Source organism: Thalia democratica, chromosome 1 (assembly GCF_965202585.1).
Source record: "Thalia democratica chromosome 1, ktThaDemo2.hap1.1, whole genome shotgun sequence".
Classification (NCBI taxonomy): Eukaryota; Metazoa; Chordata; class Thaliacea; order Salpida; family Salpidae; genus Thalia; species Thalia democratica.
The window spans coordinates 47,212,996-47,226,415 of record NC_139165.1 but is presented as its reverse complement, the minus strand read 5'-3'; the positions used below and the strand labels follow the sequence as shown (position 1 = coordinate 47,226,415).

At 26.0% G+C, this 13,420-nt stretch overlaps 1 protein-coding gene across 1 annotated transcript; it reads left to right on the top strand.

The window, feature by feature from the left end:
* Positions 1 to 4,968: 4,968 nt before the first annotated feature.
* LOC145829112 (mannose-1-phosphate guanylyltransferase regulatory subunit alpha-A-like) lies at positions 4,969 to 12,289 on the top strand. Its single transcript, XM_082936847.1, has 9 exons — positions 4,969 to 5,126; positions 5,858 to 5,955; positions 6,008 to 6,111; positions 6,369 to 6,552; positions 6,879 to 7,081; positions 7,585 to 7,858; positions 8,354 to 8,446; positions 8,754 to 8,925; positions 11,810 to 12,289. The coding sequence occupies exons 1-9, from the start codon at positions 5,084 to 5,086 to the stop codon at positions 11,908 to 11,910; spliced, it is 1,272 nt and encodes a 423-aa protein (XP_082792973.1). The 5' UTR covers positions 4,969 to 5,083; the 3' UTR covers positions 11,911 to 12,289.
* The last annotated feature ends 1,131 nt before the right edge of the window (positions 12,290 to 13,420 follow it).

Genomic DNA, 13,420 nt, shown 5'->3' with positions numbered 1-13,420 from the left:
AAAATAGAGCAACAATAGTTAATAGTTATAATAAAACAAAAATATAATTAGCTCATGTTTTTTTTATCAAATAAGTTAAGAAAATTGAATAAACAAACAATAAGAATAATTTTTAAAACTATTTTGTTAGTCTGTTTTACAATTACTTTGAAAATTAATGTTTTTTAAGTAAAGCTATTAGTAAATATAGCATAAATAATGCGTATTGAAAAAAGTCCCATGAATGGTTTAAAAAGTTGTTCTATTTAATACTTTTTTCATAAAATTTTTATGCTTTTAACCTTTGATAATACTAAAGTAAGAATTTATTCATTAAGTAAAAGAATATTTTTTGCAATGTGTAAAATTAATAACAAGGTATGATAAAATCTGCTGAGAAAAGTTTTAAAACTTTAGTTCTACAAAGTCAACATCCTGTATTAGTAGGGTCAGCAAACTCAGTGTGTGCGAGCCAGATTTGAACTGCAACGTACTTTTTTGATTAAAATACCTCATGTAAAATAACTTAAATTGAGTTTTGTATAATCAATGTTTACAAGTGTGCTCTTTATATAAATTTGAAAAACTATACTTATTACCGAGAGATTCTTTGAACACCAGGTCTTAGGAATAAGTATTTTGAGCTTTTTTTTGTTTTTCAATATTAAAAATTGCATTTTCGTTCTAATAATGCTTTTTCAATGCTTTTGTTTCATATTTTCAGAATTTCGTAAGCTTGAGAAGAACGTTTTCTAACAAATCTGGTCAGCGAAAGACTTTTTCTAGTTGAATACTGTCCACCAGGGGCGTAGCGTGGGGAGGGACACTGGCGCATGCGTGCCACCCAAAAAAAGAAAAGAAGTAAAAAAAAGAAAATAATATCTTTATCCTTTATTTTTTATCATTTCTGACTAATTTACCTTCTTTCAACTATGTTTCTCTAGTATTCAAAAAGTTAAACGAAATTTTGAATACCAATGAGTGACAAGTTAGGAAAGTTACCTAGTAATTAGTATACTGATTCGGTGCGCAAACGAAAGTGCGCACCGATGTTGATGAAAAACTCCATAAGGAAAAATTTTATAACTTCATTAAGTTCATAAGAATTTAGACTCAAAAAGCACGCAATTAATGTAGTGCACCGCTGTAGTATAACCTTATGGCAAATTTTTTAACAAAAATACGTCGCGCCTAAAGGAAAATTAAAAATTTTACAAGTTTTCTTTTATGCTACAATAAATGTTAAGACTACTGCTAGTTTTTATTTTTGTAACCATACAAGAAAAAGCGTGTCGGCCTATGAGAAATAAGCTTTGTTTGTGATTTTAATTTTAAACAAATACAATCAGATGAATTAAATTTAAAAAGTATACTTTTAACTATTTTACAAAGTTGTAATAAACTGTAATAACAGTTATAAAATTGGTCATTTTTAACTTCTGTTTAACTTTATTTAAATTATGTGCAATGAGGTGTTGTTATCGCTGTTGTATTGTATACTAAAGAGATTTATATTTTTTTTGTGAATAAAACAGATACTTTCGTTTTATTGAATATATTCATTTTTAAAGATAACTGTTCAAAATATAGTTTTAATTGTTTGCTAACAAAAGATCCTAGTGAAGTAACTTCACTGGAATATTAATAAAAACAAATTATGCAGTAATCTTTCTTTATTCTACCAACATATGTTTCTGTGTGTCAACAAATCAACACACTTCAACTGGGTTCTGTAAAAAAATAATTACTGTAATGAGAGAATAGAAGCATAGAATAAAGTATGTGTATACATGTTTTCATAAGATATTTTCTACAGATGATAGTTATTAATAGGTAAAATACTTAATATTAAATCCGAATGTTATAAAACTATATAATATTTATGATTATTAAGTCTAAAATAAGTAAAGTAAGCTAAATTACACAACAAAACAACAAATTATAATATAAACAAACAACTCACGTTAATGGGAAAGATAACTGATTCAAAATTTATTGTCGTTAACTAATGAAAAATATATTCATTGCAACTAATAATTACGTCACAATGAAAACGAGGTTATTTAAACTATTTAATTTGTATTGCAAAGATCATCAATTTAGTTTTTATGTAATCTGTTTTGAACAAAAATAAAACATTATCCATTAGATAAAGAATCAATAAAATTTAATAAAACTTATCGACGGTGAAGGCAATAAAAGTCACAGAAACTCGATGTAACGTGTATGTTATATATTGAATGTTTTTAATGATTAAATCAAAATTATATACAATTAGGAAGCAGATTTAGTTCACGTGTAAAAATCAAAAATGAAAAATTAAACTTTGAGGAAAACCAAAACACAAAAAAAAATACAAAAATGTTTATTGGGCTTACAATGTACTGACCGATAATTAATTTACAGCGACATACATAAAATCATAATGAATTAAATTAAATATATATTGTATTTTATAATTAATAAAATAATTAATTGGTAAAGTAGGAGTCGGCTGTTTAATTTAAATATCCCATACAGATATTTTAAATATTAAATAAGTAAATTGTGTTATATATGAATACTAGAGAGCTAGTAGGTTTTTTTACTGCAGGTTTATACTTAGCATATGACTACCTTGTTGTTTTACATTTTAACTTTCATATACAACACAACTAGAACACAATATTTCAAGACTAGAACACTATAAAAAATATTAATAATCTCTGCAATGTAAAAAGGTAAGTATAGACAAAATTAATATGTTAAGATACAATTATTTAATTTATTTCCTATGTATTTAAAAACTAGGATTATTTTTAAAACCTTCTTGCTTAAAAGCTGTTTTTTGTAAAAACCTTATTATTAACAATACAGAAGTTATGTATTTTTATTACTATAAAAAGCCAAGAATTTAAGTGCATAGAACTAATCCATATCTAATTCTTTTTGTTTAAGTAATATAATACTAAAGTATAGTAGAATATAATATAACAGAAATTTTCATCAATAAAAGAGCTTCATTAAAACGTTCTTAGTTTAAAGAGCCTTAACAAACATGTATTAATATTTATAGCTTAAGCTTTGATAGAAGGAGAAAAAATAAATTATAACCTTAATAATAAATATAAGTCCTGAACACGATGTTAAACTGTATCCATGGTGTACGACTCGATAACCGAGAGGTTTTTTTATACCGGGTCCTTAGACCAAACTTTTTGAGTGCTATTTTTGTTGTTTAATAAATAACAACTTAGTTGATTTTTATTTTGCAAAGTTTTTATTTTTAATAGAGTCCATACAAGTATTTTGATATAAGCGTTCAAAATGATAAAATTGAAAGAGAGAATACTAAAACCCTATAAAATAAGTACAGTCAAAAAAGACAATAGCATTTTGAAATTTATCTTTTTTTTTAAACAATTTTAAATATTTAAAATGTTTTAAATTTTTCATACAAAAAGTGCTGAAAGCTAGGCATTTTAATTAAAACGTACAATAAAAACGAAAAAGCTAACAATTTACATTTAAATTAAATTAATAAGTTTATTTCAAGTAAAGATTATTAAGTTTAAATATACATTGGAAAAAGTTTCTGATGCAAAAGCATGACTCTCTTATTATACCATGCCTTGTACTTAACGCACAAAAACAATTTCATAAGTACGTAATTATATACTTGTAAATAATTCGGTTAAAAACAATACAGTTCAGACGAGAAAATATGAATTTTTTGTATAAATAGACATGTTTTATAACTTGAAATATTTTGCGTGAATCATAAGCTTATTAAACAAACTTTAATTTTTTGAGCTTCACTTTCGTTCAAAACGAACAAAAACAAGTTTATATTATAACATAGGCATTAAAGCTTATTGCTAAACCGTAATATTAAAAAGCATATTGGCTCATTTAAATTACAAGTAAAAATTCACAAAAGAAGTTTAAAGTACCCAATACTTGAATAAAAAAAGAATAATAAATAATATTAACGTTAAGTGATTGTTTGTAAAAAGTATAAAATTTCTATATAAGAAACTAAAACAATTTACTTTAGAAAAAAAATCAAAAATTTATAAACTAATGAAATTAACAGTATTAAAAAAAAATATTAAAGCTAAATACTTAGAATCTAAATAACTTTTTTCATTTAAATGTTAGGTTTAATAACGTGTAGTTATCTTTAAACGTAATTTAGAAAAGACCTCTCATTTACATAGAAAGTTTAAGTCGTGTTGCAATCGAAAAGCCTCCTAAAAAGAACGATTAGAACTTTACATAATATAAGTTTTAAATATCTAATACTTAATATATTTTAGTTAGCTTCTGCTTTTATCTTGCTAAACTGGTTTTCTTATCAATGTCAGTGAAATGACTTCAGATGCTAACTGGAAATTCTGCATTCATCGGAATAGTTTAACATGCCGTAGGCTATTTACGCAAAACTATCCGTTTCTTAAACGAGCATAGTGAGTTTTTAGTTTAGTATTAAGCTTCATTTTGTGTACTTTTTACGTTATAGATAACAATAAAAGATCTCGACTGAAATATATTGTGTTCCCGCTGATTGGGGAACTTTTTTAGATAAAAGAAACGAATTAATATGTTTATGTGTACATTTAAAAAGCTTTATTTTAAAACTTAAGAACATTTGATAAATGCATTTATATTTTAACTTGTACAAGCAAATATTAAAACCAATTTTATAAACATACTTTTATAGTTACGTCACAAGATGGTACAAGTATCGTTTTCTTTTTTTATTGTTAACAAATTTTACATGCCTGCTAAATGTAAGTATATTTATTTGTTGCTTAAGTTTTAAAATTATAATATTATTAAGTAGCTTACATTTATCAAATAATAACATAAACTAAACTGATAACACAATGATTTTCCTAAATTGATAGGTTTAAACTATAAGTTTTATTTGGTATTTTGTTTTAGTTTTTTATTTCAAGTTTAGCCTAATGTCTTCTTGCATGTTTATATAAAAAATTTTACAGATTTTATTCAACTGAGGATCTCGTTTGACTAGGTTCAAGCGAGTGAAACATTGTATTGTTAATAAAATTTTAAATTAAGCTTAATTTTTAAGATTAAGCGACATATTCGTACTTACAAGATGAGACTTAAGGCTGTAATTTTGATTGGAGGACCTGAAAAAGGTATTACTTGTTTATAATATTAAAATAAATACAAAGACTTGATTGTTTATTTGTTTTTGTTATAAGTGTGAGTTCCTAAATACTCTGTTTGAAATAAAAAGCGAAATAAAGTTTTATCGATCTGTAAACTTCTTCATGCAAAGTGAAAACTTGAATAAAATAAAGTATTTCTTAGATCGTGCAATTAAGTTTTATGATATTTTTGTGATAATAGTAACTTTGCACCTATTGATAACTATTAACTGATATTAAAAATGATAGAAAAGAGCTTAGCTAAAACATAAAAAAAAGATAGTTTGTAGAAGTCAAACGTAATTGAATTTTATCAAGAAATTCGCAAATTTTTCAAATACTTTAGTAGACATTATTTAAACACAGGGTTTTTTTTTATAGTTTGTAAAACTTTCTCATTCATAAACCACTTTACTTAAAAAATAAAAGCAATTGTTATAAAATATATAAAATAAATTAATGAGCTAACTATACTAATTTTCTTAAATAAACTTGAATAGAAATACAAATAAAAATTCTTGTTAAACGAAGTCTGCAAAAGAGAACCCTTTAATGATGTGACTAACATTAAAGATATCAAACAAATTTGGGCTGTTTTTATAAAAACGTATAGTACTTTTGCGCTTAACATCATTTGAAAAGTAATTTTTTTCACAGTAAACAGTTTTTGTCTGATAAATAAAATGAAGCACTTGTTTTTATAGTTAAAGTTTTTACAGGTACTCGATTTCGCCCACTGAGCTTGCACTTGCCCAAACCGTTGTTTCCTGTCGCCGGATTTCCAATCATTCACCACCATATCGAAGCGTGCTGCAAGGTAAAAACTATAATATATTGTTTAGTCTAAGACAAATTGTAACTATGTTCAGGTGGAAGAAATAAGTGAAATTCTTTTGATTGGTTCTTTTCAAATGAACGATGCGTTCAAGAGGTTTATCAGAGGGGAAATGCAAGTTTTCAAGAAGCCTATCAAGTTTATATTGTATTTTGTTTGTTAAAATGAATCCTAGAATATGAAGTTACTTTAAATCAATTTGTGTTATTTAGAACGGATGCTAGAAATTTTGAAAACATGTTCTATTTTACAAGCTTCAAGTAAAAATAGTAAAGAAAAAACATCATTTCACAATATCTATTACAACCTGGAAAGCATACAGTTACAAGACAAAAACTAAAATCTTATATATTAAATTAATCACTCAAACTTACAAATAATTTTTACTATCACAGTTACTTGCAAGAGTACACGATGCTTGGAACGGCAGGTTGCGTTTACCACTTTCGTGACGTCATAATGAACGGGGATCACGACGGGTTCTTTCTGCTGCACAGCGACGCCTACTGCGACTTCCCCCTCAACGAGATGATCAGCTTCAAGGAGAAGTTCATGCCATACCTCATGATGACCGTGAAAGTGAGACAACTTTTTACAAAGTTCTTGTATTTAAATAGTCAGATGACTCTTTGAGATAAAAATCTAGATGTTTTATTGCACATTGAAGTTTAAGTCATTTTCAATAGTTTGTTTTACTCCCTTTTTCAATAAACTTAATATAAAAATAAATTTAAAACTTTATCAATTTAACACTATCGCTTTAGTGGTTTTTAATTTTACAGTAAATGTTTTTGCGATTGTTTAAAAAGAATTTTATTGGGTATGATTTTCACTGTTTACTGTTAAGTTTATTAGAACAAGAAATATCAAATTTGTTAAACTTGAATTAAAAAAAAAATGCGTAGCTATCTCAAGAGCAAACTCTCGACTACGGATGCGCCGGCATCAACTCAACTACGAACGAGATCGTGCATTACACGGACAAACCGACCAGCTTCGTGTCCAAAGACATCAACGCCGGCGTCTTCCTCATGGACTTCAACATCTTCAACATCATTGCCAGTCACTTCCAAAAGAAATTGAAGCGCACACTTAGTTTCAGTGGAGCGTTAGTTTTTGTTTTGAACATATTTTTTTATGATCAAAAACTTTTAAGGAGTTTTAAGAAGTTTCAATCAGGTGTTTTAGTATTTTTTCATCTTAGTTTTTGACGTTTCTATAAAAAGTTTCAGAAAGAACTCATTTTATTAAAATAGTAGCTAAAGTTTTTATTTAAACTGCACAATAATTCAATAATGTCACTTTTACTTTTCAGAAGTATAAAAAATGCTTAATTTACAAACATACTTTTATGGATATTGCAGAATTTATGTATAAAAACCTTATTTAAAAATCATAACTTGTTTTAGTTTATATGCACTTTATACAAACTAAACTCAATCTTTTTGATATTGTTCTAAATATTCATTAAAATTACAATTTTTTTTGCACTATAAGCAAGCACAACTATTCTTGAAAGGGTTTTTAGAGTACTGATATGTTAAATTAAAATACCATTATATATATTAATTATTTACAATCTAATCGAAAAAGCAAACAATTTACCAAAAGATTCGACGAGGACTCTCTGGAGAACATGAAAAGAGCGCAGCGGATCTCTTTTGAAGGAGACGTCCTCCCTGAGTTGGCTGGAACCGGCAAGCTGTTCGCTTTCCGCGCCGAGAGGTTCTGGCTGTCGATCAAGTCGGCGGGATCGGCGCTGTTCGCCAACCGCGCCATACTGGATTCGTACAACAAGAAGCACCCGGAGCTGCTGACGGAGCAGAACAACTGCCGGGGGAACGTCTACATTCACCCCAGCGCCGAGGTGGATCCGACCGCTGTGGTCAGTATTTTAACCATTGCAGTTGATTGTTTGATTGTTAATATTTTCTTATTTTTTTGATTAAAAAAGTATATGTCAAGTAACGATAGTAATAGAAACATATTGGCCTAGAAATAGTTAACTAATAAATTTTGAATATTTTGTATCGTCTTTATGTACTTTGTGCGCTTTATTTACTTAATGAATTATTAAACTAAATGATGTCTAAACGAGTCTTTATTTGTTTGGAATCAAAATTTTACTAAAAAAAATTACTATCGATTTAAAAAGCTTTTTTTTTCGTAAATTATAATGTATAACTTTAAGATAATTTTGGTACGCTTGGTGAAGAGTTTTTAGATCTAAAAAATAAAAGATACTATGCTTTTATATACCAAATTGTTTTTGTTTAACCTATTTTTTATAATTAGCTCTAAAAAAACTTCAACGCTTTATTCTTTTTACTTAAAAACAAAGCTGTAGCTAAAAAACAACTTCAAAATAAAATCTCTACAGATAGGACCAAATGTTACAATTTCATCAGGTGTTATAATCGGAAAAGGAGTTCGAGTCAAAAATTCAATTGTTTTGGATGCTAGTGAGTTAAAAGTAAGTCATTAACTAAAGTTATGTTTCTCACAGAAACTTTAATTAAACTTTTAATAAACTTGCATAAAGATACTATTTTAAGTAAAACTAAAATACTATGATTATAAAAATGTTTAAAAAAATATAACATGTACAGCAAAAATATTTTAAATTCTAGATATTTTAAAGCAAGTTGTATTTAATAAATCATTACACAATATACAGCAAATAACAAGTTTTGTATAAAATTTTAGTTTTATTCCATCATGATTTTTTGTTGTTGTATATTACTTTAGAGTAGTAACAAGTTGATTATTAAATAAAACAGGACCACAGTTGCATATTAAATAGCATAATCGGATGGCACTGTATAGTTGGAGAGTGGGCAAGAGTAGAGGGTACACCGGTAGAGCTGGATCCAGACTCTCCCAACGCAACAACAGATAACTTCTATTTGTTCGATAAAAAAGGAAAGCTGTTGCCATCTACAACGATTTTGGGTAACTTTTGTTATCATATATATCAAAAAAATATTTTTAACAAAATTTAAAAATGATGTTAGTATGTCTAAAAAACTTTATATTACCATAAAACAGGAGTCGGCAGCCTTTTATAAGTCGCAGGCTAATTTTCCTAAAAAAAACTTGCTCACGGGCCACACTGTATACGAAAAAAAGTTTTCATTGGCCATCCATATTTCAAAACATTTGTAATAAATAACATAAAAGTAGTACTTTAAACCAAAAACGTGTTAAAAAAAGCAATAGTAGAGCACTAGTAATGAGTAATTACTAAATTAAGAGCCTAATTGTAAGTTTTTACCGCAAAGTTTTCTTATTACTGTTTTTAAAAAAGTTATATTTGAGCTGAAAAGTACCTCGCGGACTGCAGTTTGTCCACCCCTGCCATACATACCATATAAAAAAGAGATACCATATAAAACAAGCAAGTTTTTAGTTAAATTATAGCATTAGTTTATATAGCATTAAAGTGGAGTTTTCTAACCGCAGTTTCAAAATAGCCTCTTTCAGAAAAAATAATTGTCTAGTTTATTAAATGTCGCTCTTTTACTAGTTAGTTACCCATTTATTTTGGCCCCTGAAATCAAAATTTACCCAAAGTGGGCCATAATGCCCACTTTGGGAGACCCTCTTTTAAAGTAATAGAAAACACTTATGCCTATACTTATTTGAACAATTTTAGGTTGTTTTAAGAGTAAATAAAACAAATAAAAAAACTTCTTTATGTACTTACGTAATCAATGTATTTTCTTCGGTTTTTTACTAAACACTTATAAACAAATAAAATGTGAAGAAGTTAACTTTTGTTCTACTAGTTTATATTTATTTCATATAAATCTTATTTAATTCATTTGTTTTCAAACCAGCTAAAAGGAAATCGGTAATAAATTTATATTAAAGACCAAAATACTTAATATGCTTTGTTTATAGTACGAAAAAAAGTACATTTGTTATTATTATATATTCCAGTGAACTTGTTTCACAAGAATCTTTTGTTAACAAACACTTAAATTTATATTTTGAATAATTACATTTGTTTTCAACATTTTACCTTGTTGAATACATTTTAAAGCCAAAATTCTGTAGTTTGAACATGCAATTAGTTACCATTTAATTTGAATCAACATTTTAGACCTAAGTAGATTCAGTTTATAAAACTTTGATTAGTGTAAATGTAACTTATTAGAATTTACTTAACTTGTAAGTTTTTTTTTTCTAGTCAAAAAGTTTTTTGTAATGATAACTACATTATCAATTTGTTGTTAACTTTCTTGTACTATGAAAGACCTTTTTTAATTTTAATTATTATCATGTGTTTTTAACTTTCGTTTAAACAAATTTTAAGGTTTTACAAGTAATTTTGTTAGCAAGTAGTTATAGTTTTTTAACGACAAAAAAAGTGCTCAAAATATTTGGTCCTATAACCTGCTGTAAGAAAAAAACTTTTTGGTTATCGAGTCGCACACCACGGATACCTTTTAACGTCTATAGTATATTATTATAAATACTCTAAATTTATTAAGAAAAAAAAAATAAAAAATAAGTTATTGCAAAAGTTTTTCTCCACTGTAATCTACAGTTAAAGATCTTAACAATTTTATTTTAATTATAAATTGCATATCTAGATCATTATAACAACGATTTCTGCTTAATAATTAATGTTACTTTTAAGATATAAAACTAAATTATTTTTGTTTTGCACAACCATAACGATTTATTTTGATCTTTCATTGACAGTAACTTAAATGTTATTTAAGTTCAGTCATTTTTATTATTTTTTCTGATTTTGAAGTGATACCATTTTTAAAGAATTGAAGTTGTAACATTATAAAATTTTATAAAAAAAAATTACGTGAATAATCCAAAAAAGTATTTAACAAAATGTCAATGTTTATAGTAATGAAATAGTTATTATTTATTTAAAAAGCTACAAGTTGCAACGATTTTAAATATGTACTAAAAGAAATTTACATACTAAGTAATTATTTCAAATAAATCACCAAACTAAGTTTATAAAAATTTTATACAGCTTTAGTAAATTGCAGTTGTAGCCCGCGATAAAATGAAATAAATGTAGAAAGTTTTACAGGTCTTTATGTGGCTTGTTTACTAACATATATTGATTACCATTTATATTTGTGGTGCGCAACTCGATAACCGAAAGGTTCTTCGTGAACCAGGTTCTAAGACCAAATGTTCTGAGCGTCTTTTTTTTGTCGTTCAATAAACTATAATAAACTATCAAGCAGGCTGTTTCTAAAATAGCATTTCTAAAATGAAGTTTTAGTTTCTTTTATTGTATGCGAAAAATATTTAAAGAAAACTTTTATATCGAACGATTTAGATTGTTTAAAACTTCCTTAAAAAATTTTACTAAAACCATTTGCTAAAAACTAATATCCTTTTTGTAATTTATGGTTATTAAAATTTGTGTGTGCAACAAAATTGCAGCAACATTCATGAAATATTTAGTTTGCCTAGTAAGCTGAAGTTTTTATTTTTGTTGGTTACTTAAACATATCATAAAGCTCATAAACATATCATGTAAGTAATGTTTATAGTTGAATAAAACTTATAAGAAACTTTTCTTTTTGAAAATTAAAGTTTTAGATTTTATTAAAGGTTATAAACTAAAACTTAGTAAATATGTACTTAACTTTCGGTTCTTTATAGTATTTTTTGTACTGTGAACCACACAAAACACTTAATAAATAAATTTTTTATTGAAGATTAACAAAACTTTATTATTTTTAAACTAGCCATTTAACAGTTTATTACTCCTTAAAAAAGAAGATTTAGCTATTTTACCAACTTTTAAGTTCGATCTGTTTTTGTTCTTACACAATGAAAACAAATATTTTAGGTCGTGATGTAAGTGTTCCTTCTGAAGTAGTCATAAGAAATTCGATTGTAATGCCTCACAAAGAATTGCACCGCGGATTCCAAAATCAAATACTATTATAAAAGTTTATTTATTTGGCTTGTGAAAGTCTATTCAAATGTTTCGTTATTTACAAACTAATACATAATCAACGTTTATTAGTCTAATCGATCTTTTATATCAACTGAAGCTTTTTTTTTTAGTAACCTATATGTTCGCGTTCTATAGTACGTGTATACAACACTAACTAAATTCTATGCTGTTTTTTAATAAAAGAAACAATTTTCAGTTTTATTATTTTCGAAATATTTTATATTTTACAAAAATTTATGCTGTTAAAATGTATTTAAATAAGTTTATAGCTGAAAACTCAATGTATATCTGTTTTGCTTAAAAACTATATTACTCATAACTTAGTTTTTTGTTCATTATTTTGTTTTGTTTAATAAAGTTGAATATTTATTTTAAGTTTTAACTTGTCAATGTATAAATTGATATAAACATAGAATATATCACTTTGTAGGTTAATAAAAACATTATTTTAGCTTGTTATATGTATAGAATTGAAGTTAAACTTTTAAAAACACAAAAACAAACTTCAGGTTTCTTTTTAACTACAAATATATATAGAGTTGAAACTTTTAAAAAAGTATTCAAATTTATAAATTACATACTTCCTTTTATTTTAAATAGATAAAATGTTAATAGTAGGTATAAAAACAATTACATAACGATTTTAAGATAAAAATGAATACTAAACTCTATAAAAATAGATTATAACTTTAAGCAATTAACAATAAATTTTAAAACATTAAATTGTAATGATTTTTTCGTTTTAAAAAAACATACAAGACAAAACAATACAAAAATTTTCTGTAACAAAACTTTAAAATATTTTAAAAAACAAACTTGAAATATAACGATGTAGCAAAGTTTATTTTGTTGTTTTAGTGAGATACATTGTGCCTAAATTCTTTTTTTGCTAAATATTATATAAAGAAGTTTATACATTCTATTTTTTGTTCAATAGCCATATTGTTTCTTTTGATACCATGTTTTATCTCAAAAAACATGAAATTTAAGTTAAATTAAAGCTAAGTGTGTACTAGTGAATCATAGTTGCCAGAATTTTTCTGCTATTTTTGCCCTCATTCAACTTCTATAGGAAAATTGACATATATAAATTTTGAACCGTTAAGTATCGCCCAAGAGCTAAGTTTGGTTTTCTTTGAATTTTAGTAAATGAATTAGTCTACAAATAAAACACTATACTATAGTGCTATTCTTATTAACTTCCAGTTTACTGAAATTAACTTCTTTATACTAAAATACTAAAAGAATATTTCTTGCAAACTAAAAGTACAAGTTCCGGTATCATTTTTTACCTGATTTAAAAGTTGCTTGCAGTTTTTTGTTCATACTTAAAATTTTCAAATGCAGAAGTCTATCAGTTAGGATTGCGTTTTTTGAGTTCGCACAGTCGGTTAAATTTGCAAATATTGAGTTCTCACTGCTGTTTAAGTTTGGATTTAAAATTTAAAAAAAAATGCTTAGTATTTAACTTTTCAATTTTAAGTTAAGTGAATTTAAGGT